Genomic DNA, 25136 nt, shown 5'->3' with positions numbered 1-25136 from the left:
TTACATGCGTTGGTTTTGAAGCTGCTAAATAAAAGAGAGAATTAGTATTAGTTCTTTAAATTTTTAGTAAATTTATTACTCCGTCCATCTCTATTTTAAAATACTCAATTATGATATTATTATATTTTATAAAATTAAATTATTTAATTATCTTATTAAAAAGTTATTAATTAATTTATTTTTATTTTAATTAAATAATATAAATATTTAAAATTATAAAATTAAATATTATATATAATTACAATTATATAGATTAGACAATACAAATAATTTAAAGCAAATAGCTGTAGAAAAACTAACGAGTTTGAAAATTTTATAAAAAGTGACAACAGTGATTTACCATTTGAAAAAGTCTGCAGGATGGTCTTTATCAGCTGAATCTGACAATAAAGAAAATACATATCACCACATCTGAAGGTGGAAGCCCCATGTGGCATAAATTTGCATGCAACATTCAATTGCTGATGTTACATTAACGTATTTTGTGCAGACACGTGCTTATACACATTACAATAATATAATAATAAACAGATCTAGAAAAATGTTCAATATCAGAGTAGCATCAGTCTAGTTTTTTTTAGCTAAAAAATGTTTTTTTTTATAATTTTTTATTGAAAGATTGAAAATTAGGAAAATAAAATTAAAAATTTTTATCAAACTAAACCGTGAATACAAATCAGTCGAGTTGAAGTCCTAAAGTCATATCCAATTATATTGAAATCAATATAACATACCGTTTGACGGACAAAGAGACGAGGAAAATAAATTATAAATTATTTTTGCCAGTACAGAAAGAAGGAAACATTAAACTAGACGATTGAGAATACCTGAGCTAATTTTAGATGTTTTAAGAGGAGAGAGACGTATGTACAATAACTGAGAGAGCTAGCGCTGACTTACATTAGAAGATTATCATCAAATTTCAATGTTGACTTTACGCTTCAACCTTAAACATACTCTAGAAGTAATTGAAGAGAAATTTTAGATTTGAAATATTAATTATAAAGCCATTTTAAGTTCAATTCAAGAGCTAATAAAAACGTCAGTATTTCCACTGTAACTATCCTATAATAACAAAATCAAATCAAACCTAAGGTTATGGTGGGCAGCGATGCAACTGGCCTGCACATTTAGGCACGAAGGCGGCTGCGACGCCGAATTCGTCATTTTGTGCTGTACAAGAACGGGATTTACGAGCCAGTGCACTCACAATAGGATGGACCTCACCATGCTGGGGATGGACACATGTTGACCCTACCCAATACTTCAGCCAATGATTTAAAAGTTGAGACCCTACCTAAGAATGGAAAACTCGTAACTGGATTAGACAAATGCGAGGACCGGTTACGTCACATTGCACGAAATGAAGTGAGATTTTGTAACACCACCAACTTTAGAGTAAAATTATATCTTGTTGCTCTATTCTTCGGATGTATCGACAACACAGAATAAGGGAAGAGAGAGAGAGAGAGAGAGAGAGATCATATGATGGATACCCAAAAAATAATAATAATAAAGCATTGAACATAAAAGGTGCAGTACTACCCATGATTGTACATAATTGACATAAAACAACCTACACATAAATTTAGGCAGCACAGTTGATCCTCAAAATGCGCGAATATACACCTTGAGACAGCACACATGCTATTCCCAAGCTGGACCAGCTGAAACTAAAAATGTGCCTCATTTGTGAAAGAAGAGACGATTCTTCTTTCCTTTTCTTCTTTCGCCAGCCTGCAAGATAATTCATATGAACAAGTAGTTTAACAAAAAGTCATGGATATTACACAAAAATAGATTGAACCTAAAATGTTTGAATTTTTGTAGCCACCACAACCAGTAGCTTGCAGCTAGATGATTTCCCAAAATAACAAAAACAGGATGGGACCACGTATTATATTATGTGGGCCAGATCCTTTTATTTCCCCTTCTATGGAAGCTGGTCTACCCAAAAGGTTTAAAGCCACATGCATGAAAAACCATATCATCTGCAATGCTGGACACCAGGCAAACAAAGAGGGGAAAAAAAAGAGAGAACAATTTATGGGTGTGAAATGATCCTAAGAGCTGTGTAATATAATTATTGAAAATGTACATGGATAAATAAATGTAAAAAATGATGGAATACCATGTCATTGAAATTACAGACAGAGAAACCAACAAGAAGTTTAAGAAATTTATACCCGCATGATAAATATTCTCAAGATGATCACAATTGTGTCTCTTGAACTGCAACAAAGGAGGGAAATATGATAAATATAAAATAGTAAATTAAACCTAAAAAAGAAAATATGCTGCGGGAGAAATGTAGACTCCTTGAAAAAAGAAAAAGGACTGATAGTCATCATTTCAATCTTAGCATTGCAATTCAGAAAGGAAACTTCCAAATCGCTCTTCCCAAATCTTCTAGCAGAAAAAAAAACAAAACGGAAAAAGATGCACAGGGCTGGTGATTAAATGTTATAATTGAGTTCCAATATCATGCTGATGTTAATTAATTGACTTTAAAACATGTATTAAGATGTAAAAGATTATGCTATCTACAGAATAAATAAATTGTTTCAGCAGATTAGTTACACCAATGGTTCTTGAACTTCGACTTATTTCAGTAACTTCTAAGAACTTCAATTTTATGATAAAAATCCATTAACTTTGAGGAATATTGCAAAGACCAATAACCACCATCAAGCCAAAATCCAGAATCTGGATATTGAAGCCGGATTTTTTTTATTCATCTTGTCAGATTAATGGGACCCATTTGCTGACTATGCATTCTCATCCTCTCTTTATCTCCTCACTTGAAGCACCCATATTCTAATATAGCCTCCAATGGGTCAAGCTTGAGAGAGAGATTGGGCAAGAGAGAGGAGAGAAACCAATTCCCTTTTCTAACCAAAAGATCAACTGGTGTCCCTTGGAGGTGCCCAAAAAAGCCCTCCTTGACTGTTACTGCCTCCGACCAATGTAGTTTTGTAGGGAAATTTGAGATGAACATGAACAAGAGTTTTGGTGATTGGTCAAACATCTTATGGTAAATTCTACTGTTTCCTGACTCTAAGCGAATCAAGGACGTCCCTTGCTGTGGCCTCCAAACCCTAGAAACCATCCCTGGAATCAATTTCACTAAAATCCAAGAAGAAAGATAAGAAGGTAGGGAAACAGGGCTTCTCGTCTTTGATATAACCTTCTCTCTCTCTCTCTCTCTCTCTCTCTCTCTCTCTCTCTCTCTCATACACACACAGAGATATGAAAGAGAGCGATCAGTAAACAAGTGGATCATTTTTTTTTGTAAAAAAAAAATAATAAAAAATATCTTACTTGGATGCCAAGTCAATACTATAGCAAGAATTCAGCCAAATTCTTGCTCAAGGGACGCTTATTGCAATATTCCTTTCAGTTTAGGATTTTTTTAATAACAAATTTCAAACATTAGGATGGTGCTTATACGGCCCAAAGTTCACGCACTGCCAAGTCAATTTACATAAATTTTTACTGTTTTCCCCCTTTTTCTTACAAGGGATAATCATATCAATGGGTCTTAAGTTTTTTCAATTTTGATCTTTTAGCATTTGAGCCTTTTTCTTTCACTATCAAATTTGTTCTAGTTAATTGCATTTGGCTGGGTATACTTGTTAGAGTACTAAAAATGGACCCATTTACCCCAATAAACAGTACTGCCCCCATTCCTCCAATGATATTCTCCCTTCCTCCCCCCCTCTCTCTCTATTACATGCTTTCTGATTTCTTTCCTAACAAAATTTCCACTTTCTCCTCTTCTAATCTCTACCAACCTTTTGATACTTTTTCTTGCATTAACAAAACAAGACCATATTTTTTTCTTTTCTTTTCAGTTCTAGCATTTTCTGGGCAACCAAACAAGACGGCTCATTTTTCTTGCATTTTCTCACTAATCAAACAAGTACAAAATGTCGATGTTGATTTGTGTATACAAGTAAGAAGTAAGAGGAAGTGTCCTGATATATTTGTAAATATCGGGTTTTAAATTTGAAGCAGTTTAAGGGTGCAGTAAGTTATGATTATTTTATGATGGTAAAATTGAAAAAGTATGGTAATGTGGAACCAAGAACACTGGGGAAAAAAATCTCTAACTCTTAATAAATTTTTAATTGCCAATAATGGTCCTATTAAAATACCTTGCTGATATTGGTATTTATAGCATAATACCTAGTCTTATACTAGTAGGATTAGGAATCACAAAACAAGAAAATACTAAGCCAACACCAACTAGGAATACTAACCAAATCAAACTTCCTAAATAAAATGCTACCTAAATCTCCTCCTAAATTAAGCAGACCTAAAATCCCCAGAAGAAGCGCCTGTATCAAAAGGAAAAGAAGGTAATAGAGAGAGAAATAGAGGAAGTGAAAGAGATGAATGGAGTGGAAAGTAGAACTTGTGCTGTTTATGGATGTAAAATGGTATTTTAGTGAATGAATCCCACAAATATAGCTAATAAGAATAAATTTTCCATTGGCCACTTGATTCTATAAAACTGAGTTTAGATGCTAAAATACCAACTATATGATTATCCCTTTATTGACATAATAAACAATTGATTAAGAAGCCAAAACAAGAAAATCCTTTACTTGGAAGGGCAGACAGAGATATATTAACTAGGACATCAAAGATAGTGACTGAACTAAGAGACAACCGACCCCTCAATGGATTCCACAAAGAGCCAATTTAACCTCTCAAGGAGACTAAATTAGCTTACCATAGAAGACGTTTTCAGTCAGGTGCCAAGTATCAACCAACAAAGTTTTCAAACTTCTATGATATTTCAAAATCGTACAGAAAGCCAAATAATTACACCAAAAAAAAACATTTGTACTTAAAAAGGAAACTTATCTCAAAAGAAGGATAATTATTTTGATCAACAGTAATCTAAGACAGCCAATCCTAAATGCAAGGTTCAAGTTATAATGGTCTAGCCATGTTCACATAAAATATGCTCAGGTAGAGGTAACTTTCCATTCTTTACCCAATGAGACATTGCTATATAACCACGAAAAGATCATGACATTTTTATAATTCTAGTCCAGCCTTTTCCATTTAGTTTATCATGTTATTTTAATTGAATTTTTAGATGCATTAGGACTTACCATAGATGAATGCTCTGCAAAAATTAAAAAAAAGGGCATAATAATAGCTTATGAAGGTCAAATGGACTCATAATTAAGCTAAATCAGTTCTGTGTTATCATAGCTAAACAGTTCATTATCCTTGTGCTTCAAGATTCATTAATCAGCATTAATAAACTGTAAAGCATTTTCCCCTCTAAATGGTAGTGATTTTGCAATCCTCATAGACTTGGTCCTTGTATAAAAGGATTCTAAGGTTTATAGGTCTTTTCATTTCAAGAGAACTATCAAATTATAAGTTCTCTTTAGCAAGAGGACTAGTGTTGTAAATTGGTTCTAGGATAAGAAATAAGCATCAAGTAATTTAGCAACACCAGTGTTACTCTTTTTCCAGTGAACAGAACATGAAGGAAAATTAAAACAGATAAGAAGCCATGGAAACTCACCAGCTAGTATCCATTGAGTTGCTATCCACTCGTAAGACATGCTGAACATTACTAGAATTGGTCAATATAAATTCTGTAGGCTGTCCATATGGGATTGCAACCTAGAGAGAAAAACAACAGGAAAACAAACCTAATAATCAAGGTAGAAGATGTATGATTGCCATGAGATTAGTAGTACTGCAAAAAACGGGAAAAAAAAGGGCAGCTAGCACCACCGACTTAGATCACAATAAGCAGGGCAGAGTAACTCTCAGTTCAAATAATATAAGATGACATGCACCAGGTTAAACAATTCTTTCTTTACCCTCTCAGTAGTCAAGGTCAACTCATAACCATTACTATTTGAGACAATGCTATTGTTGGCTGAATCTCCTCATGACTCCCTCATGTCTACCATTGCAATAGCCACAATCACCAACGCTGCAATCACCTCTGCTCCAGAAGAGCAGCCAACTCTAACCTCTTTCATCAAAAACAACACCGCATTACATAACCTAGATCCACTAACTTGGTTTCAACACCCTATCCTTTCCCTAGTCTACAAGCCTCATTTTCTTCTCCTATCTTCTAGGCTACATGCTTTATCTTCTCTAGTCATCGGTACAAGTGTCACCTGGCAGAGTTCATCAAATGCTTGAGATGTTTACATGTGTCCCAGAGTTCAATTTCATTTTCTAATTAACACATTATTTTTTATTATTATTTGGTATTTTAATAAATTAATTTAACAAATTAAATATTATCAATTTATTATTTATTTAAATTTCATTAATAAATTTATTTTTAATGGGTTCATTACGAAAACACCTTTTAAATTTGATTTAAACTAAAAAATTACAATTCATGTCATACTCAAATATGACAAAAATTACAATGGTGGCAGATGTTAAATAATTGGAGAACTTAGAAGAGAATTTATAAATGGCAAAACGTTAATTTCAAGCCATTAAAATTATAAACCTGCCATTGCAGGTCAAGGATTTTTATGTAACAAAAATAAAAGTAAAGGACTTTCATGGGACTTTTTTAAGTTTAAGGATGAGGGTGAAATAATTATCAAAGTTGAGGGATGGTCAGTGTACTAACCCCTGGACATGGAGTTTAACTATTGAAGACACTATCCTTTATAACCAAAAAAGATCATACATGGTACAGCTTGATATTTGTTATTTCTAGAACTTTGCCTCCTCACTGCTACATATAAGAGGATATAGTGGTAGTTGAGAAGAGTTGAAACTTTCAGTCATATTTCTTATGGGCCATTTCAGCTGAATCTGAAGATACTTAAAATTTGGTGTCCTAACATGGTGCCCTAACGTCCAGTGGCCTATCTTGTCAGCAAAGGATGATGCTTGTAAGGACAGAAGATCTATTCATTCTCAATTTCCAGAGTTTCAACTTATTGAGGACAAGAAGGTTCTCATGTAGGGTATAGTTACACATAAGACGATTGGTGGTAGTCATGAAGTAGTTGAGAATGTTGCTAGTTAAATAAAGCTGTAACAGAAATTAGAAGGAACTAAAATTGGAGGGAACAGTTATTATAGTGTATAAGCTGTACAAATACAGCTATTGTGGACTGATGTTGACTATGCTAAGACATAATAACATTTCAAAACCCCTTCCTCTTTTTTTTTTTCTCATTTCTTCTAAACCTAGAGCATAATTATTAGGGATCAAGAACCCATACACTAAGTAGTGATGATAATTAAACACCATGCAGACAGATTCAGATGCCCCTTTACTCTCGCTTTTTTATGAGGTTCCACTTAATGTATTTCAAAATATTAATACATGAGAATTTAGAGTGTTCCACTTAGCTATAGGCTGGTCAAACCAGCATACAAGTTATAGTTTTAAGCCGATCCACTTGTTTTAAAAAATTTTGCAACTTATAAACTAAAAGCATGCTCTCACAGCCTTAGTCTGGTGGTAAGTGCATCTGAAAGATCTCAGGTTTTACTCCCCCAATCACCAATCCCCATTTAAAAAAAAAGAAAAAAAAAAAAAACTAAAAGGACATAAGCCTGGGAGGGTTTACTTTTCCTTTTGTATAAGCTGGGTGCTTATGAGGTATGAGTTCGTTTGACCAAAGACTTCACCATATAATCCTCATTTAATTTCAAAATCTCACCAAATATTACTTTTATTTATTAAGTTAAATAAATTATTTATATTAATTTTACTGAAGCTAAAAGTTACTTCTAATATTTCTAATAAAACTTTGTCTATAAATTATAAATTTATTTAATTTAAAATTAAATTATACTCTAATAGGATTGAAGTATATTTTAATAATATTATAGCAAAAATGAGTAAAAATTTAGCATTTAGAAATAATTTAATGCCCCTTCATAACATTTTAATAATAATGTACTTATAAGCTAATTTTTACCAAATGTTTCAACTGCTTGTCAACCACTTATAAGTATAAATCAAATAAGCAACTGTTTAAAGTTTTATATATTTATAAGCTCAAATTAGCATATAAACACCTAGCACGTATAAGCTAATTTTCGGCGGCTAAACCAAAACCAATCTTAGTTAAGCTAGGTTTTCAATACTTCAATACCTACCACATGGTAATGTGCAAATCAATTGCAAAAGCCCCACCAACACAGGAATTACATGGATTTTAATGAGGCAAACTACTCAGACAACCAAACGAAAGCTTAATACTCAACTAGGCATTCTTTTTCCTTTTATTTATATGATGTGAGAATTTATTGACATAGGAGCATTTCCCTGCAAAAGGGTTTTAACTTTTAACCTACCATAAAGGGGGACAAAAAAGCTTCCATTCAACCACCACACTTCAAGTTCCCAAAATTTATTTATATATATATATAGAAGATCTATCAGATGTTCAAAAATTTAAATCACACAGCATAATAGTTATGCCAAGAAGTTATTAGAATCTAGACATTCATATAAAACAAGCAAAAGAAACATACACTTATGTTTGGGGAAAACTTCTCAGTAACTACAACACCACTCGATCCACTACACTTGATACTGTAACCTTCTCGCTTAATGGCCAAAGTGGCTGGTTCCCATATACCAAGAAATCCAGTCTGTACCATAAAAGGAATATGTAACATTAGTTACTCTTCTTTTTCCCAAATAACATGATATTGAAATAAAAAATGGAAGGGGAAAAATTAGATCAAAGTTTGTTCGATTGTTCCATTCTCACTAGAAGACATACCGACAAGGATACTTTATATGAAGCATGACCGCTGTAAAGCGTTTTCTCAATATGCTTTTGCATTTCAGGATCTACAAAAAAAAGACAGAAAAAAATTGCAACAATTACCCCAAAAAGGAATTAGTTGTCAGGAGTGAATAACTTGAGGAATCAATGAAGTACAGAAGAAATAAAGAAGTTAGATTCCTTAATAATTGAACGCATTGAAAATTTTAACTTGGAATGTGGTTCACTAAGGTAAATGGTATGTGTACAGGAGTGTGGTTTGACTTTTTTACAGTATGCAGCAAGGGATTTAGGCTTAGCTAGATTACATTTCATTTCTCGAGTTCATGCATATTCCAATCAACTAATAAAAAGATGGTTAAGCAAATGTGTGATAATTAATATATCAAAGAGGAAACAATTTCAATGGTAACTAAACAAGCCCCTCACGAGAAAGAAGCTCCAACAACAAGATAAGAAACCACACAAATCTCAACAGTGTGTTTATTTCACTCTCTTCCTTTGGTCCTCTTCCTTATTCTATTTTGTGTATAAGCTATAGTACGGATGAGCAAATTAATATCATAAAGATTTCGGGAACTGTCAATGCACTTTATCTCCTAAATATATGATCCCTCGTCTCCCTAGACTCAAAATGGCAGAAGATCCCTCTCCAATGAGTCTCACCAACACGCTCCCTCTTTAATACTCTTTATCTTTTACTCCATCTCTTTCTCAAATAAAAATAACAAGGTATTTAAGAGAAATATTTAAAATTCAAAGTTGTTACACCGTCCAAAACCAAAGGCACAAAGGACTTGTAGAATCATTTCAGCATAAGTATCAAATTAAATTGACTAAAAGTTCAACAACCCAGTTTCTTCAAGATCTCAAAACAAAGATTTTTTTGTTTTAAATCTCTCATTGGAAAGTCAAAATGGGATTGACCGATTTCAGATTCCAGATCACAAATGCACCACGGTTCCATAGGGTTTTGAGTGATCATCATAACATGTGCAAAAGTTATAGAGAAATATGTAACTAAATCAACTTAGATATACCAAATTTATGTAATTTGCACAATGGTAAATAATGAGAAACTATTACTGCTAGAATATGGAGAAAGCATTGGAAAAGACGTGGTCCCAATTGGTTAATAAGAAAACCAATTTAAGATTCTGCAACTGCACATGCTAGAAAAAGAGGGCCAGGTTATGAGAAGGCTGTTATAAATGATGTGCAAGATTCTAACAACCCAACAACCAAAGCAACAACTTGAGCAAAAAAATGCTTTATGATGCACTGTAAGATGCCAAATTCTTAAAGTCACAGGCAAGCACAGATTGATTCTTAAAATTGAAGTACTGACTGGAAAATGAAAGTTTTCTACCAAAACACATGCAGACATAAAATTCCATTCAAACTATGTAAAAGTTAAGATAGAATTACTAACCACAAATGATTTTTCTTTGCTCATTTGCAAACACCTTTACAAGCTCTCCCTGCAGAAATTCAAAAGAGAACAGAAAAATTATGCAGAATTCATGTAACTTATAAATAAAGTCAAAATGAAAATCCTCACTCAAGTTGGCAGTCCTATGCACATATTGATCTGCACAGTGGCAGGCGCATACGTGCACATCTTAAAATTTGTGTTTCTGTCACTCAGAGTCTATATTACAAATTCAAAAGACCAAAACCAGAGCTCCTATTTGTATGTGAGAATACAATGCTATGATTTTGAGAATGCAGAAAATCAACAATAGTAATATGCATTACAGTTCTATACATCCACATCATATATCAAAATGCTTTGCCCTATAAAGAATAGTTGACAAGATCTTCTGCTAGTGCCACAACACATACACATGCACAGATACCTGTGAGCAGACAGATATATAATGCATGCAACCCCCTGCTCTAATCAAATAAAAAAAAAAAAGATATACAAGTTAAATCCCACTCAAAGTAGCTAGCCTAGCCAAATGGCTAGTTTACAGCATGCCTAAGGAAGACCCTGCTGATCAGTCTTGATAGAACTAGGGGTGAGCAGTATTCGGTTTAAACCGAAAAAACCGACCGAACCGAATTGATTTGAAAATTTGGTTCGGTTTTATTTTTTTTTTGGTTCGGTTCGGTTTGAAATTTTTGATAAATCGGTGATTTCGGTTCGGTTCGGTTTTAAACGTAAAAATTTCGATTAGACCGAACCGAACCGAAATAACCTATACTACGTCGTTTCAATAGTTCCCTTCCTATTTCCCTTCCCTTCCCTTCCCTTCCCTTCCCTTCCCCGCCCCTGCTCTACCCTAAATCTAAAACAACTTTCTGTCTCTCCGTGCGTGCCGCCAGTGCTCCATCTCTCATCTCTGTGCTCACCTCCAACCCTAACGCCTTTCTCAAAGTGCCTCGCCTCTAAGCTCCATCCACTTCCGGCGGCGGTTCCACCATTCACTGTCCAGCCTCCAGTCTGTTTCTGAGTAAAGCCACCAGCCACGCATGCATCTCGCCGTGAGATTCTCTCGCCTGTGCCTCCACTCTCCTCTCGACTGGACTGATTCACCATCGTCGATTGACTGGACTGATTCACCATCGTCGATTAACTTTCAACTCGTCGCTCTTCACCGATCTTTAGTCTCTCTTTCCACGCAATCATCGGCGTCGGCCGTCGCTCTCTATCGGCTCTCCACGCATCGTCGGGCAGTCGGCAATTTAGTCATGCTTATTCCACAGCCCTCAGTCCTCTCCGAGTCTCTGTGTCGTACTTCTAGCCTTGAGCCTTTCACAGTCCGTGGACCAGACTCCGGGACCAAGAGTGCCTCTCGCGCCTCCAGCCCTCGGTTGTGTCGTACATCGCTGTCTGCCAGCGCCACCGTGTGCTGTTGAACTTGAGTCAACTGTAGAAGGTAAGTAAATATTTGTGATTTGCTGTTGATTGTTGAATTCGTGTACCCTTAATTGTTAAATTTGGGTACTCTTGATTGTGAATTTGTTTGCTGTTGATTGTTGAAGTTTTGTGCTCTTGATTGTTGGAAGTTTTGTGCTCTTGATTGTTGAAGTAAACCCATGGCCATGAACCGATCGAACCGACTGAACCGAACCGAACCGAACTAGATCGGTTCGATTCGGTTATCCCTCTTATTCGGTTCGGTTCGGTTTATGTAAAATACTGCATTTCGGTTTTCGGTTATATCGGTTCGGTTCGGTTTTGAACCGAACCGACCGAATGCTCACCCCTAGATAGAACCCGAAACAAGTCAAGTTGTTTGTACATTGCAGGTGTTTACGGAACACCACAAATTTATTTCAAAACTATAAATGTCAGGTGTCATTAAATGAGCCAATCTTCACATAATACATTTCATAGTCCAAACCTGATGTGCAACTGGACAACATTAAGATGGTATTAAATACAGCGACAACAATCAGAAAACATTATACAATCAAGCAATGGTCATATATAAGTAACTCCCTCTAGACAAACATAATAAGATTGAAACAGTATATATTAAAATGATATAAATTGAAACCATGGACCCCAACCTTAAAGTCCATCTCTAAGTTAGAAACTCTCTAGAAGTTTTCAAAACGATATAACTAAAGAATATATCAATTTCGTCAAACCCTTTTTTTTCACGAGGTACGGAATTTTAATTATCCACAGAATAAACTTTAATTTGATATTTGGCTTGCATTAACTATTTAAATACTTTGGAAGAATTCTTAAAAGAGAAATTCAAGATCTAAGTGATTAATAACTATTATTCACATATCAAGTGCTTTTTCTGTAAAAACTGAAACATAAGCTCATCAACATGTAACATCCAAAGGAGAAATTAATAAAAGTTTAAGATAAGATCTGGTCTGGTTTTCAATTGGAATAGTTTACAAAGTTTAGGGTTGACTTGGGAATAATCTAATCTGAGATTAACCCTGAAGGTAAGGATCACCATTAGTTACCTTTAAATTTACGTGTGAATCTTAACAAATCCAAAAAAGTCTGTCCACTTTGCCTTAAATTGGACACAAAGACCCTGTTTGGTATCTATAAATTCTACAAATTTTTGTGGCATTCATTTATAAATCCAAGATATGAATATTTGCTTTAAGTGAAACTTCATTTGCAATTTCTTAGTAACTAATTTCACAGAATTTATTATAACTAAACAAATTCCATAAAAATTGATAGAATTTGCAAATGAATTCCAAACTTAAAATCTTACCCTTCCTCAATATATCTCATTTTCTTTTGCCATTTATTCTTCCATTTATGGTAGACATATACATGGACATGCCAATAAATACAGTTATACAAACACAAACAAGTATAGACATAAATACAACACAGACACAAATATAAACTTAACAACACAGGCAGAGAGACAAATACAGACAGACAAACAAACATAAAGACACGTATATAGACAAACAAAAACAGACACAAATACAGACATAGACACAAAGATAAACCAAGCAGACACATAAAGACACAGGCGGAAACATATATAAACATAAACATAAATATAGAAAACCAAAAAAAAACTATTTAATATAAATAATATACCCAAAGTTAAATGGTATTTTTTTAAATTATTTTTTGCTAGTATTTGCTTTGTAAAAAATAATATAAGCTATAATTATAAGAAAAAGATCACTTAATTTTATCAATGAGAACAGCTATTAAAATTTAAACAAATAATTAACAATTACCAACTAGCAACTACCAATTATCAGCCATCAACTACCAACTATCACCAACTACTAAACAAACAAGTTCTATGTACATATAGGACAAAGTAAGCCTAAGATCTAAATCTTTCCCCCCAAAGCCACCATGGTTCACCACACCACACAACTAAGACAATGTGTTTTTAAGTGTTCATGTGCTCGGCATGTGTAGATTATCATTGGGATATCAAACTTACAACCAAGTTAAAAATCCACAGGCTCTTCAGTGTGGAAATTGGGACTACCATTATAAAACTAGGTTAAATCCTTGCCATGTTGCACAAAAATATAAGCATTTAAAAAACAAAAAAAGACAAAGGCCAGCAGCCAACTGCACAACTACTACAAATTACATGGCTTATCCATAGCTGAGAGTTTATACCTTGCGCTTCCTGTCATCCAGAGGCTGGACTTCTATAGCAAGATATGTATCCACATCATCAGCAGTAACAAGATAGTTTGGTTGTTTTGCTCCTGTAATCAAAACATCCTTTTCCTTTACTAACGATTCTTAGGTATAGGCAAAATGATAAGAGAGATATAAAAAAGATTACCATCAATATAATCAACAGATCCATCTTCCAAATGGCGTATCCACTGATGGTGTAGCAAACAATAACAGGATATGAATAACATTGTGAGAAATATACTCAGATATAACGTTTAACATATCTAGAAACTATGTAACATTAATTGATGAGACCGAGAAGTCATACCTCAAAATTACAACTAGTCGTTCCATTGATCGAATATCCACTTGCCTGGAGTTCTCGTCCAGGAAATGCTTCACCTGAAATTTGGAGGCCCTCAATAGCTGGCAATGGATCATCTTCTGCAGCTGCACACCACAGCATATCCATTTTTAGATGGCCAACAATCTCAAGCAGAGAAAATGGACCAACAACCAGGCTTATCTCACCTTCAGAAAATGAAGAAGTAGGTTCTTCGAGAACAGGAGGTAGATAAGGCGAATATGAGGAGCCAGGATCATCAAGGGCAGTTGTTCCCCAATTGGCTGAAGGTTCTCCCTCATTCTGTTGTCCCTCTGTATCTGGATCATCACTCTCATTGTTACTAACAGGTTCACGGAATGTGACTTGTTTATTACTGGTTTCATCACCATACTGTACAGCACGAGCATCAGCCCTAGTAACCGCAAACTGTTGTTGTATATCATGGGTCGCAGGGTTCCTGAAAAACAGTAACACATTGAATAAGGTGACATGGGTAGAGAGAGATAAAGAGATCATCTAAAATAACTTATAAAAAACTTTCACACTTAATAAATCTTAGACACCCACAACTTCTGCCTATAATTTTTAAATTCACCAACCAACGTGGACACTAATAAATCAGAGACTTAAAGATTAAGAGAAACAAAACAAGCAGCAAAACAGGATGAGAGGACCAAAACCAGTAGCACCCTCTAATCGTCATGCTAAATGAAATTTCCTTTTGAAGACCCTGAAGTATGGCCCAAGTATGTTCATGAGACAATTTATTTACTGGTTCTATCCTGACCATTCTTCTCAAAAGTCGCTAACTTCTGCTTCTGAGCTTTCTCTCAACCTTTTATTTCCTCCCATGTGTTGTTAGAAGATAACCAACACAGAAAATAACATTTAACAGTTTTCTTGTTGCATAGATGCAATTCAACATCAAAGCAACTTCATTATCGATACAAACAAACATTATCTAGACAACAATGCATGTATGCCCAAGCAACATAAAAATTTAATGAAAACAGAACCCACCAACAAATGGAGATGGTTGTAATTTGTACATTTAGTTCACAGTAGCAGTCTCCATTTGACCAGGCTCACCTGCTTGCAAGAGGTGAATATCTGACAACATCATCCAGTTCTAGATTTTTTGAAACAGCACCGCCTAAACCCCTCTGCTGGTGACTCAATTGATCCCAATCTGTTGTTTGTGCATCTAGAGGAGTCATTGGTATCTTTCCTTCAGAATATGTTGGCTGCGCCACTAATTCAAGCCCATGTTTGTTCTGAAAGAAATAGCAAGAATTAAAGAAATTTATACAACATACTGGAAGAAAGATGATACGAGGACACTGAAATTACCAATGCACCACCAGGGGAATGAGATGGCGACTGTGGAGCAACATTTGAATGGTTCAAATCTGAACGCCAAGGTGCCAATTGATACTGGGAGTCCTTGAGCTTAGACTGAAACAAGGAAAAGAAGATGACAGAATAAACAAGTGCTGGCTTAACTAAACTGTCACAACCTGATAAACTTGCATATTGATTAAAAATCTAAAATAGATTTATAAGCATGAAAATTCATTCACAAGTCACAACCTTGCACATGCATAGCATACCTCAGTTTGAATGAGCTTCTCCTGGAGATGTCTGAAAAGAACCTGTATAAGAAAATCCCAGCAGTATACAACATGCTTTTATAGCAGAAACAAATAAAGCAGGAAAAAAAAAAACAAATAAAGGTAAAGAGGGAAGAGAAAGAACAGTGCTGGAAAAACATAATTTAATAATGAACAGAAGTACAATAAAATTTCATATAAGCATACAAATGAAAGTACTAATTCACATGGTGCAAGTACCAGCAGTCAAAAAAATACAAATGGTTAACATTCTAAATAAAAACAGTTCTACGAGCATATAAGTATCCACTATTTCAAAGAAATAATCAAAAATATTTTGATACTGACCCTGACATTGCTAACAATAGACTGGGCATCTGGAACTGGCGGCTGCAAAGAATACTCAGCGAGAAGGGGCAGCAAAGATGAGACAAATGTCGATCTTTCTTGCTGTGCAGCCTGAGATGACAAAATCACAAACAACATTTTATTAAACCCAAAAACAAAGGGAGAGGGTACATTATATGGGCATATGCAGCTAAATTTAAGGTGATCATAGTGCCATTCATAGCGTGAAATTACATTAGCATTTCAAAAGAAGTTCCATAAGAGTCAAACTCAAATCTTGCCTGACAAAAGCAAGCATGCTTTTTCATCAATTCACGAATCACGGTGAATATTCAAACATGCTGAGCAAGAAAGGAAGAAATTAATGAACAGCACATGTGGTCAGTTGGTCAAATATACATTACTTTGTACTTGGCCCAATTCATTATTAAGGTTAAAAGTTTTCAATTTAAGAAAGTAGCATACCATATGCAAGGGAAAAAAAAGCATGCCAAAAAAAGTGCTATCAACGGTTGTAGATGACACTTAAAAAATAAGATCAAGTTCTGATAAAAGAAACTGAAGATATCACTGTGCACATCAAAGCAATGAGTATGAAAATGAATAATAAGTAAATAGAAATACACCAACTTATAAAAGAACAAATAAATTCAAATACCTGCAATTCATATGTAAGGCGTACATTTTCTTCAATTATGTCTTGTCTGTATGAGAGAGCTTTTGATGCTGCATCAACAAGATCCTGTTGCTGTTGATCAAAGGCCTAGTGGCAAGAAGTCAAAGGTAAATATTCCCCAATTTGAAGTGAACAAAAATAAGAGAGAAGGAACAAAATTCTAATGAAACAGTAAGAACATCAGGCAAAAGTCTGCCTACCAGACGCATATAAGCAATACGCTTTTCCAGAACATATTTTTCGTTGTGTATTTGCGCTTCCTATCAATAAATATATACAAATCAATTAGCATACATTTATTACAAGCATAAGTAAAAAATACATATATATCTAAGATACAAGTGATCACTATTTATGTCCCACACTACCTTCAAAGAATACTCAGAAAGATGTTTCCTTAACAGCAAAATCTCTTCTTCATGCTCACGAATCTTGGAAATAAAATCCTATAGAAATTAAAAAAACACTTCGTAAAAATCAAAACACTCATGCAACACTCAAATGGCATTTGCACATATGTACAAAGGCCTTTAAGACCAATTTGTGAATACCTGCTTCCAGAGACCACTAGGGTTATTTACTTCAGCCATTTGCATTTGCCCATTAGAAGACAAATTTAACTGTGGATCATATTCTCCATCCATTTGAAACCTAGTAGAAACATGCAATGTTATCTAAAGTTGTGTGCACTGTGCACACTTCACTAATAATACTTTATATTATACGAAGTACCTGCTTGGGGAAAATGATGTTGTGGATGGTGAAGATAACTGAGATAAACCAGCACTATCAATAGTTGCCTGCCCTCCAGAAAGTACCTTCAATGTCCCATTGATCTTGCTGCTGACAGAACGGTTTTCCACCCGACTCTTTATAGCAGGGTCCTCCATATTAAGCTTTAAATCTTGGTGGAGAACCAACATACCAGATGGCTGAACTGCAGGAGTAATACCCATGCTCTTAACCTTGTCTTCTAGATCACCTACAGAGGGAACTGATTGATGAGGTTCATAAGGGCCATGAACCCGCTCATTCCATTGATCAATAGAGTGAGATCTTTGGGCAATTGATTCATCTACTTTCTGCCAAATTCCACAGCCGATAAAAGAGAGTAAATAATCCACTATGAGGAAAATACTATGTTATGAAGATTAAAACCACAATACATAATAAGGACTCAATGGCATAGTTATTAATGGAACAATTTGCATTAAGGGGGAACTTAATCCTAGCCAAAAGGGAAACATGCACATAGCAGAGGTGAGGTCCAAAAGATTTTTTTTTATTTTATACAAAAAGAGACAACTAATGTGATACTTGCATTCATAGAGATATGCAATATAACACAAACAATGCATGAGAGTAAATGTATTACTCCCCTTCTCTGTTCTTTTTAATCCAAAAGATTTGCTTCTCATCTTCAAAAATTCAATTCCAAGTCTCTGCCTAAAATTTTTTTCTTAAGTTATTCGCTCATTATTTACTAAATTTATACACCAATTTTTATTGTTAAGATGTGATCATTTTTTATTTTACTTAGTTGCTAATCTATTCATGTGTGAAATTATATGTTAGACTATTTACATTTAAAGAAAATAAATTTTAAATTTTTAGAGAAAAAAATTGTTTTACGAGTTATGTTAGATTAGTTAATGGGTTTCATATACTATTTAAATTTAAGAAAAATAAAATTTAAATCTAGAAATTATGAGTTCAATAGCTAATGTGTTAGATTATTTAAATTTTAAAAAAAAAATCTTAAGTATAAATCAAGCAATTTTTTATGGGTAATAGGTTAGATATTTAAATTTGGGGAAAATAAAATTAAAATACTTATCAAATATGTTGTTAAAGGTAATGGGTTAAAATATTTAAATTTAGAAAAAAAAATTCAATAGTATACTATGTATTAAATTATATTATGTTATTTTAACAATATTATTGTTTTATGGGTTTGCATACTACAACCATAATGGAAAGAGCTTTTCTATAATAAATATCATTAAAAGTTGACTATGTAATCAAATAGGAGATGAGCCACTAAATGATTAATCGATGACTTATATTAAATGATATATTTTAAATATTGATAATGAAGTCATTAAGAATTTCAAGAGACGAGAATCATTGTACTTTAATTATAATAGCTCATTAACTTTTTATAAGAAATTCTCTTTTGAACATATATTTATTTCATGTATTTCATTTTCTTTAATCAAGTTATTTAAATTGGACCTTCTGAATTAAATTTATGCATTTGTCACTGATTTTAGGCATTTAAATTATATGTTCAGGAACCTGCACACTTACACAATTACACCAGCTGCATGCATGACACATTTAAAAAAGGGGAAAAACATAAGAAGCAAGAAGACCCATGTCTCGGTTCAAAGTTCAAACTAGGAGAGGAAGAGAGAGAGTGAAGTTTCAGCTGAAACTTCACCAGAAAATAGGAAGAAATTTCCACCTTCCTGGATTCCCAACCAAATCTTGTCATCTAAACTACCCAAAAGTTAAATTTCAATACTTTACAGTCTACTTAACCCATCCCTCATCAATTCATAAATTCCAGCAAGAGGAAGTGTATTGTGAGCAAGTATCCAAGTTTGGTTTTGTGTTTCCTTTTCTCATCAGCAAGTGCAGAATAGTCCATAAAAAATATTCCAGCAGCTGTGCCAATATCTAAAACCCATGGTTTCTGAAGGGGAAAATAGCTTTTTTGGTCCATTGAATGTGTGAATTAAATCTCTAATTTACATGCATTTCCAGTCTTTTGGTAATCAACATATTTGGGCAAGTTAAATTATATTTACTCGTTTCCATACAAGAATTTAGGTATTAGGAAGACACTATTTATTTTATCACAATTAAGCTTACTTTATATTTTAAGGACTTACTAATACTATAAAATAAAATTAAAAAAATTTAACTAGGTGTTAGACACCATTCTCATTTGGAATTTACGGCTTAGAACCAGCACCAGCCCTTTACACGCATTTTTATATTTTGTCTCAGTGTATTAGTTAGGAAATCTCTAATCAAGTGAATGCATTCTAATGTAAACACATGCACTTTGAGCAAACAAACACCCGATTCACACGAATCTAATAAGCTTAGCATGCAAGGTTTCTACTTGAATTTAGGTGAGGAGACTACCAAGTTGCCCTAATTATATACAAGTGGGGTTCTTAAACATGCATGGTTTCTAAGTTGAATCATTACTGTCACGTCCCTTACAAGTGAGCTTGGAAATTTGCCCAACTCCAAGGATCCATGCGGCACTTAGCCTTCCCCCAAGACTAAGTCAGCCTTATACCTCCTCAAGCAACTCAATAAAAGAGCTAAACAAGCAGCACAGCAATGTATGGAACAACGGAAGCAACAGAAGCAGAAAGGCAGAAGGAAGAACTCATCACACAAGAGTTAGCAAAGGAGCTTTCATTCACTCAAACAAAGTACAAAAGTACATGGACCAACTACACTTGTACACAAAGGCTATATGGACACAATTTGGGAGAGGGACTTCGGCTACACTCTCTCTTCTCTGCCGAGTGTGTGCCTACCTAACTCTCTAATAGATGAACTTTATAAGGAAAGGCAAATCACTAGGTTTCTATCATTGTAGGTGGCATGGTTTTGATGCGCACCAACTGGTTTGGATCTAGTCTTTCCATAGCACTATCACAGGACCCCCACTTTTTATTTGCTCAATAAAGAGCATAGAAAAGTAGGAGTCACCACCCTAATAAGAATAGAGACAAAAGGAAAATCTATTTGAATATGAAATTTATGAAATGATATTTTTATTTATTAATTGTGACACATATGCCTAAATTATAATTTTGGAGCTTCTTGATAACACTTGACTTAGAGAATGGAAGAAAAAATTCTTTAAATTGGTCGATGGTATGATATTTGTTGAAGTGATGTTTTCATTAAGACCCAATGATGGTTTTTTTTTTCACTAAGTTGTTGTATGTATGTGATTTGGAGAAACGCATTTGGTAAATGCTGCTGAATTTTATATTAGAAGCCTAGAAGGCTAGAACACCTTTCATGCATTTCACATAGCAATTTAGGCTCATTATTCTTGCATTGATGTTTGAATTTCCAGATTTATCCGTTAGAGAGTATCCAATCTCTAAGATAGAAAGACTGGTGCTCTTGTCAGCTAGATTGTTCTAGCTTAAATTTTGCTTGCGAGTAGAAAATTTTACAGCAATGATTATTATCTATATATGATATATATGCTTCACAATGCAACATTTGGAATAAATGGTTCAAGGATGACTTGAGCATTATTCAATCAGTTTGATAAACTTTGGAAATAGACAATGCTATGTTGATTCAATGAGATAAAATGCAATGACTTAGTACAGCACTACAGCTGAATAAATGCTCTAAACTCACTCTCAGTATGCACCCTTTATATGTCAATTGATGATCAAATTATCCTTAGGGCGGCATTTGATGTCATTGTAGCCTTTGGGGAATACTAGCTGGTCCCTTTTGGAGGCAGCTCTGTGCATGCTTACGACAGTGGAATGATTGATGTGAGCGCTTAGGTTGACGATTATATTGGAATTGCACCTAAGAAGCCATACAAATTGTATGATCCTTTAGTTTGACAATTATATTGGATGGAATTGCACCTAGGTGCTAATGACTTATAGATTGTTTACATTTTTGGATTTTCTTGTTTTCTGAATTACAATGATGCTATGATATTTATCCAGTTGAATGGTTTAATACTGAATTTTATTATATACTCCGTAGTTATGTATTTATCCTTTCACCAAGAAGTTATTCTTGCCCCTTCATTTTAACATTTCAGATATACAGCTCAGGATAGTAGTGTACAGTTAGAGTTCGCCCTTATTGACATCTCTAATCCTAGTTCAGTGAGTAGTATAGGAGCCAACTTATTCACTTTCTTCCTCTCTCCTTTTTTCCTTTTGGTGATACAGCACAGCTTTGAAGATGTATAAGTAAATCTGTTGTATCAAATCTTAAGTCATGTAATCTAGTATGTAATTTCTGACATTTTTTGTGAAGAGATACAAAGTTTGATCAGCTGTAAGATGATGTTCAGTTTGGATCAAAAACTATAATAGCTTTGAATTGAGCTCTTGATGCCAGATAATATCAATATGGTTGTTTCTTATGTTGAAGAGAAATTCTATCAGCTTCTTAGGTTATTCATTCCCACCAAAGACAACTGGGTGCTCATTTTTCAATTTGGCATAAGTAGACCTTTACATAATTCAAGATTGAGCAATTGAGCCTCGTTTTGTCCAAATTAGAGCATATGCAGCATTTAAACAGACCTATGTTAGCCTCGTATAATCAATAATGTCTGTTTCCTAAAACATGCAGTAAGGTGAAATGAAAATCCCCAACACCTTAGCTTTCGTTTTATTAAAATGGAAAGAGGATGCAAGAAAAGGTGAGAAAAAAAGAAAAAAAGAAAAAAAGAAAAAATGAAAAGGGGGGGGGGGTAGAATTGAATTATAACTCGGAAGAGAAAAGAAAAAATCAGCTCATGACAACCATTCTCAATTGCAAATATCAAGAATTACATAGTCAATGATATGGGCATATGGCAATTAAAAATTACAATGGAAAAAATTAATTTGAAGGCAAATGTGCTTAATGCAGCTAATAACAGTTCTTATTAAAAACTACCAGCAGTTGAATGAGAAATAAGTTTCGAACTCAAAAAAAAAAATTTTCTTTTTTTTTCAGCATAGCTGGGAGCTTTCTTTGTTTAGCATGAGCAAGAATGAGAGTGTTAAGATGAATATACAGAAAAGAAAAAGAAAAACACAAAGAAATAGATAAGGATTAACATATTCATAGGAAGATGAAAGTGATACTTAATACAGAAAAAAAGTTAAGAGAAAGAAAACAGGAATTATAGACCAGCAAATGCACCAGCACGAAAGAGATTGAAAATATTGAAGTAGTAAACTATAAGAAAAGGAGGGAAAACCTAAGAGCTATGGAGGAAGTAGAGAGAAGAGCTTTCTGAAGATGTAGCACTAAACCAAGTGAAATGAACAAAATGAATCCATACAATTGAACCCAACCAGTTTGGAACCAAATCTTGGTCAAGTTGATTTTATTATTATTATTATTATTGCTTCCTGGCACTGTTAACATAAGACAGATCCACAATATATGCTCACCAACCACATACCCACCCTCCAAAAATTGAAAGAAAGGGAAAACAAGTACTCCCAACCAAGAAAGGAAAAATCAGTACTCCCAACCCAAGCTCCCCAAGAAAATGTTAAACACTTAAACTACAGAGTGTTTGGTTGAGCTGTTGGGGGCAACTGTCAATTGTTCAATCCCCTACAACGGGACCAAACTAGAAAAATCTACTAACCTTGAAAATCAGTATATTTTCACGAGGAATTCATCAAGTCCAAGTTAATATTATATGACTTCAAGTTTGTTTTTGAGTTATAGGTCATGCTACAATATAAAAAAGATGCTATTTTATGAATGAATATATTGAAATTGTCACCCATTTATTGCATCCAACCACAAATATATATCCAATTAAACCAAAAAGTAGAAATATCTACTAACCTATCCAGTGAGATAAATAAAGAATGCATGTCCAACAGATCAAAACCATATTCTTAAACCCAAACTAGTTGCAGTAGCAAAATAAAATTCCATGCATAATAACTTGCTCCCAGGAAGTAAAATAAATAATAAATAAAAAGAAAAAAAGAAAGAAAAGAGTGCATAAGCCATATCTTTGGCTAACAAGGAATTACTTGGATTTAATCAGCTGGCAATTCAATTCATACTGGATAGAGTAGCAGAAACTATTAGAAGCACTTACGTATTTTTCAAGTTCCTGAATTTTTTTCTGAAGTTCAGTCCTTAATCGCATATTCTCCTCTACCTGGAGTGCAATGCACAATGTTATCAGCAGAGCTGTATTGCTTTACATGACAAAATCAACAAAATAAAACAGTAACAATGCGACCATTATTCGCCACATTCATGCTTAAGAACAGTAACAATGCGACCATTATTGGCCACATTTATGCTTAAGACACACACACACACACACACACACACACACATACATACATACGCAAGTGAATAAACATATTAAGATTAAAAGATGGGAAACACCGATCTATTGAAAATCATGTAGCAGTTTCCAATTGCAGATTTTGTGTTGTACGTATTGCAGAAAGATAGTTTCAACCATACATACACAAAGACAACCAAATCATACCCATAATTTCATTTAACGTAAAAACATACCTGTTGTCTGATGGTAGCCTCAGCAGCTTCTACAGCTTTCATAACCTGAAACAAGCTATCATTATTGTTGTTGGCTGTGGTTGCAGTAGTAGTGGCCGTACTATTGTTAATATCAAAATTAAGATTGGAAGATAACGAAGCTGAATCATTCAGCGACAATCCCGACATTTTATTTGCTAAATTCCCATGGTTACCGTTCTCCATGATCCGAATCCAATAAAAAAAATAGAAATAAACCACAATCACAACTCAGCTTGCATCAATTTCCTCGTTCCTCTTCCATCTAACAACCTAATTTGAAAGAAATCGAGACTATCAGCAGTGATAAAAGAATCCTAGTTCAACCAATAGGAAATGAAATGGTGAGAGAAGCAAATATTCCGAAACCCTAAACCTAAACAGAGGGTGAGAGAGAGAGAGAGCAGGAAGAGGGAAAGACAGAGGGAGTAATGAAGTAATTTTGGGTGTGTTCTCTCTCTCTGCCTCCCTACGTGTCCGTGTAGAGAGAGAAAGGGGCGCGTGTTAAGGGGGACATAAATATTTTAAGCAGACCATGATGATGATCTTATTTTCTTTGCTCGTAAACTTGCGCAATACGATGGCGATTATTATGATTATTAGGAATAATAATCACTCTGTTAGGAATAATCAACTCCGACGTGCCTTCTTTTTTCACTCTAATTTTCCACGTCATACTACGGGGACTTGTACCATATTCGGGTTCTGAGTACCCGCAGCTATCGAACTGTAGGATATCATCTCCATTTCCGGGTTCCGAACGTCCAAAACCTCCTAACCTTAATAATAATAACAAAAAAATTAAAAAGAAAATATTTGACATAAAATAAGAGATTTTTTAACATCACATATGAGTTTTTTTAATCGAATGTTGATAGCTCATAGATTGGTGGAATCTCCATGGCCTTAAGCATTATAAACATAACAAAATTAAATCATCTAACTTCTATAAATTATAATTTTTATTTTTTATTTAGACCGTTTC

General features: G+C 34.2%; 1 protein-coding gene across 2 annotated transcripts; it reads right to left on the bottom strand.

Annotated features, from left to right (window-relative positions):
- Nucleotides 1-1486: 1486 nt before the first annotated feature.
- LOC110608978 lies at nucleotides 1487-24706 on the bottom strand. 2 transcript variants are annotated; one of them, XM_021748269.2, is made up of 21 exons: nucleotides 24134-24705; nucleotides 23700-23762; nucleotides 17573-17922; nucleotides 17392-17491; nucleotides 17209-17286; nucleotides 17041-17100; nucleotides 16823-16927; nucleotides 16165-16275; nucleotides 15817-15858; nucleotides 15557-15661; nucleotides 15296-15480; nucleotides 14392-14663; nucleotides 14189-14310; nucleotides 14027-14069; nucleotides 13855-13946; nucleotides 10198-10246; nucleotides 8760-8830; nucleotides 8506-8625; nucleotides 5552-5652; nucleotides 2187-2232; nucleotides 1487-1737 (listed from the first exon to the last, which is right to left on the bottom strand). In XM_021748269.2, the coding sequence occupies exons 1-21, from the start codon at nucleotides 24335-24337 to the stop codon at nucleotides 1687-1689; spliced, it is 2370 nt and encodes a 789-aa protein (XP_021603961.1). In that variant the 5' UTR covers nucleotides 24338-24705; the 3' UTR covers nucleotides 1487-1686. The 2 variants fall into 2 exon arrangements, with proteins under 2 accessions (XP_021603961.1, XP_021603962.1); XM_021748270.2 differs by lacking the exon at nucleotides 15817-15858 and having other exon boundaries at nucleotides 24134-24706.
- Nucleotides 24707-25136: the final 430 nt, after the last annotated feature.

The sequence above is a fragment of the Manihot esculenta genome, chromosome 2, assembly GCF_001659605.2.
Source record: "Manihot esculenta cultivar AM560-2 chromosome 2, M.esculenta_v8, whole genome shotgun sequence".
Taxonomy (NCBI): domain Eukaryota; kingdom Viridiplantae; phylum Streptophyta; class Magnoliopsida; order Malpighiales; family Euphorbiaceae; genus Manihot; species Manihot esculenta.
Note: the sequence above shows the minus strand (reverse complement) of the source record. Positions and strands in the feature narration are given on the sequence as shown.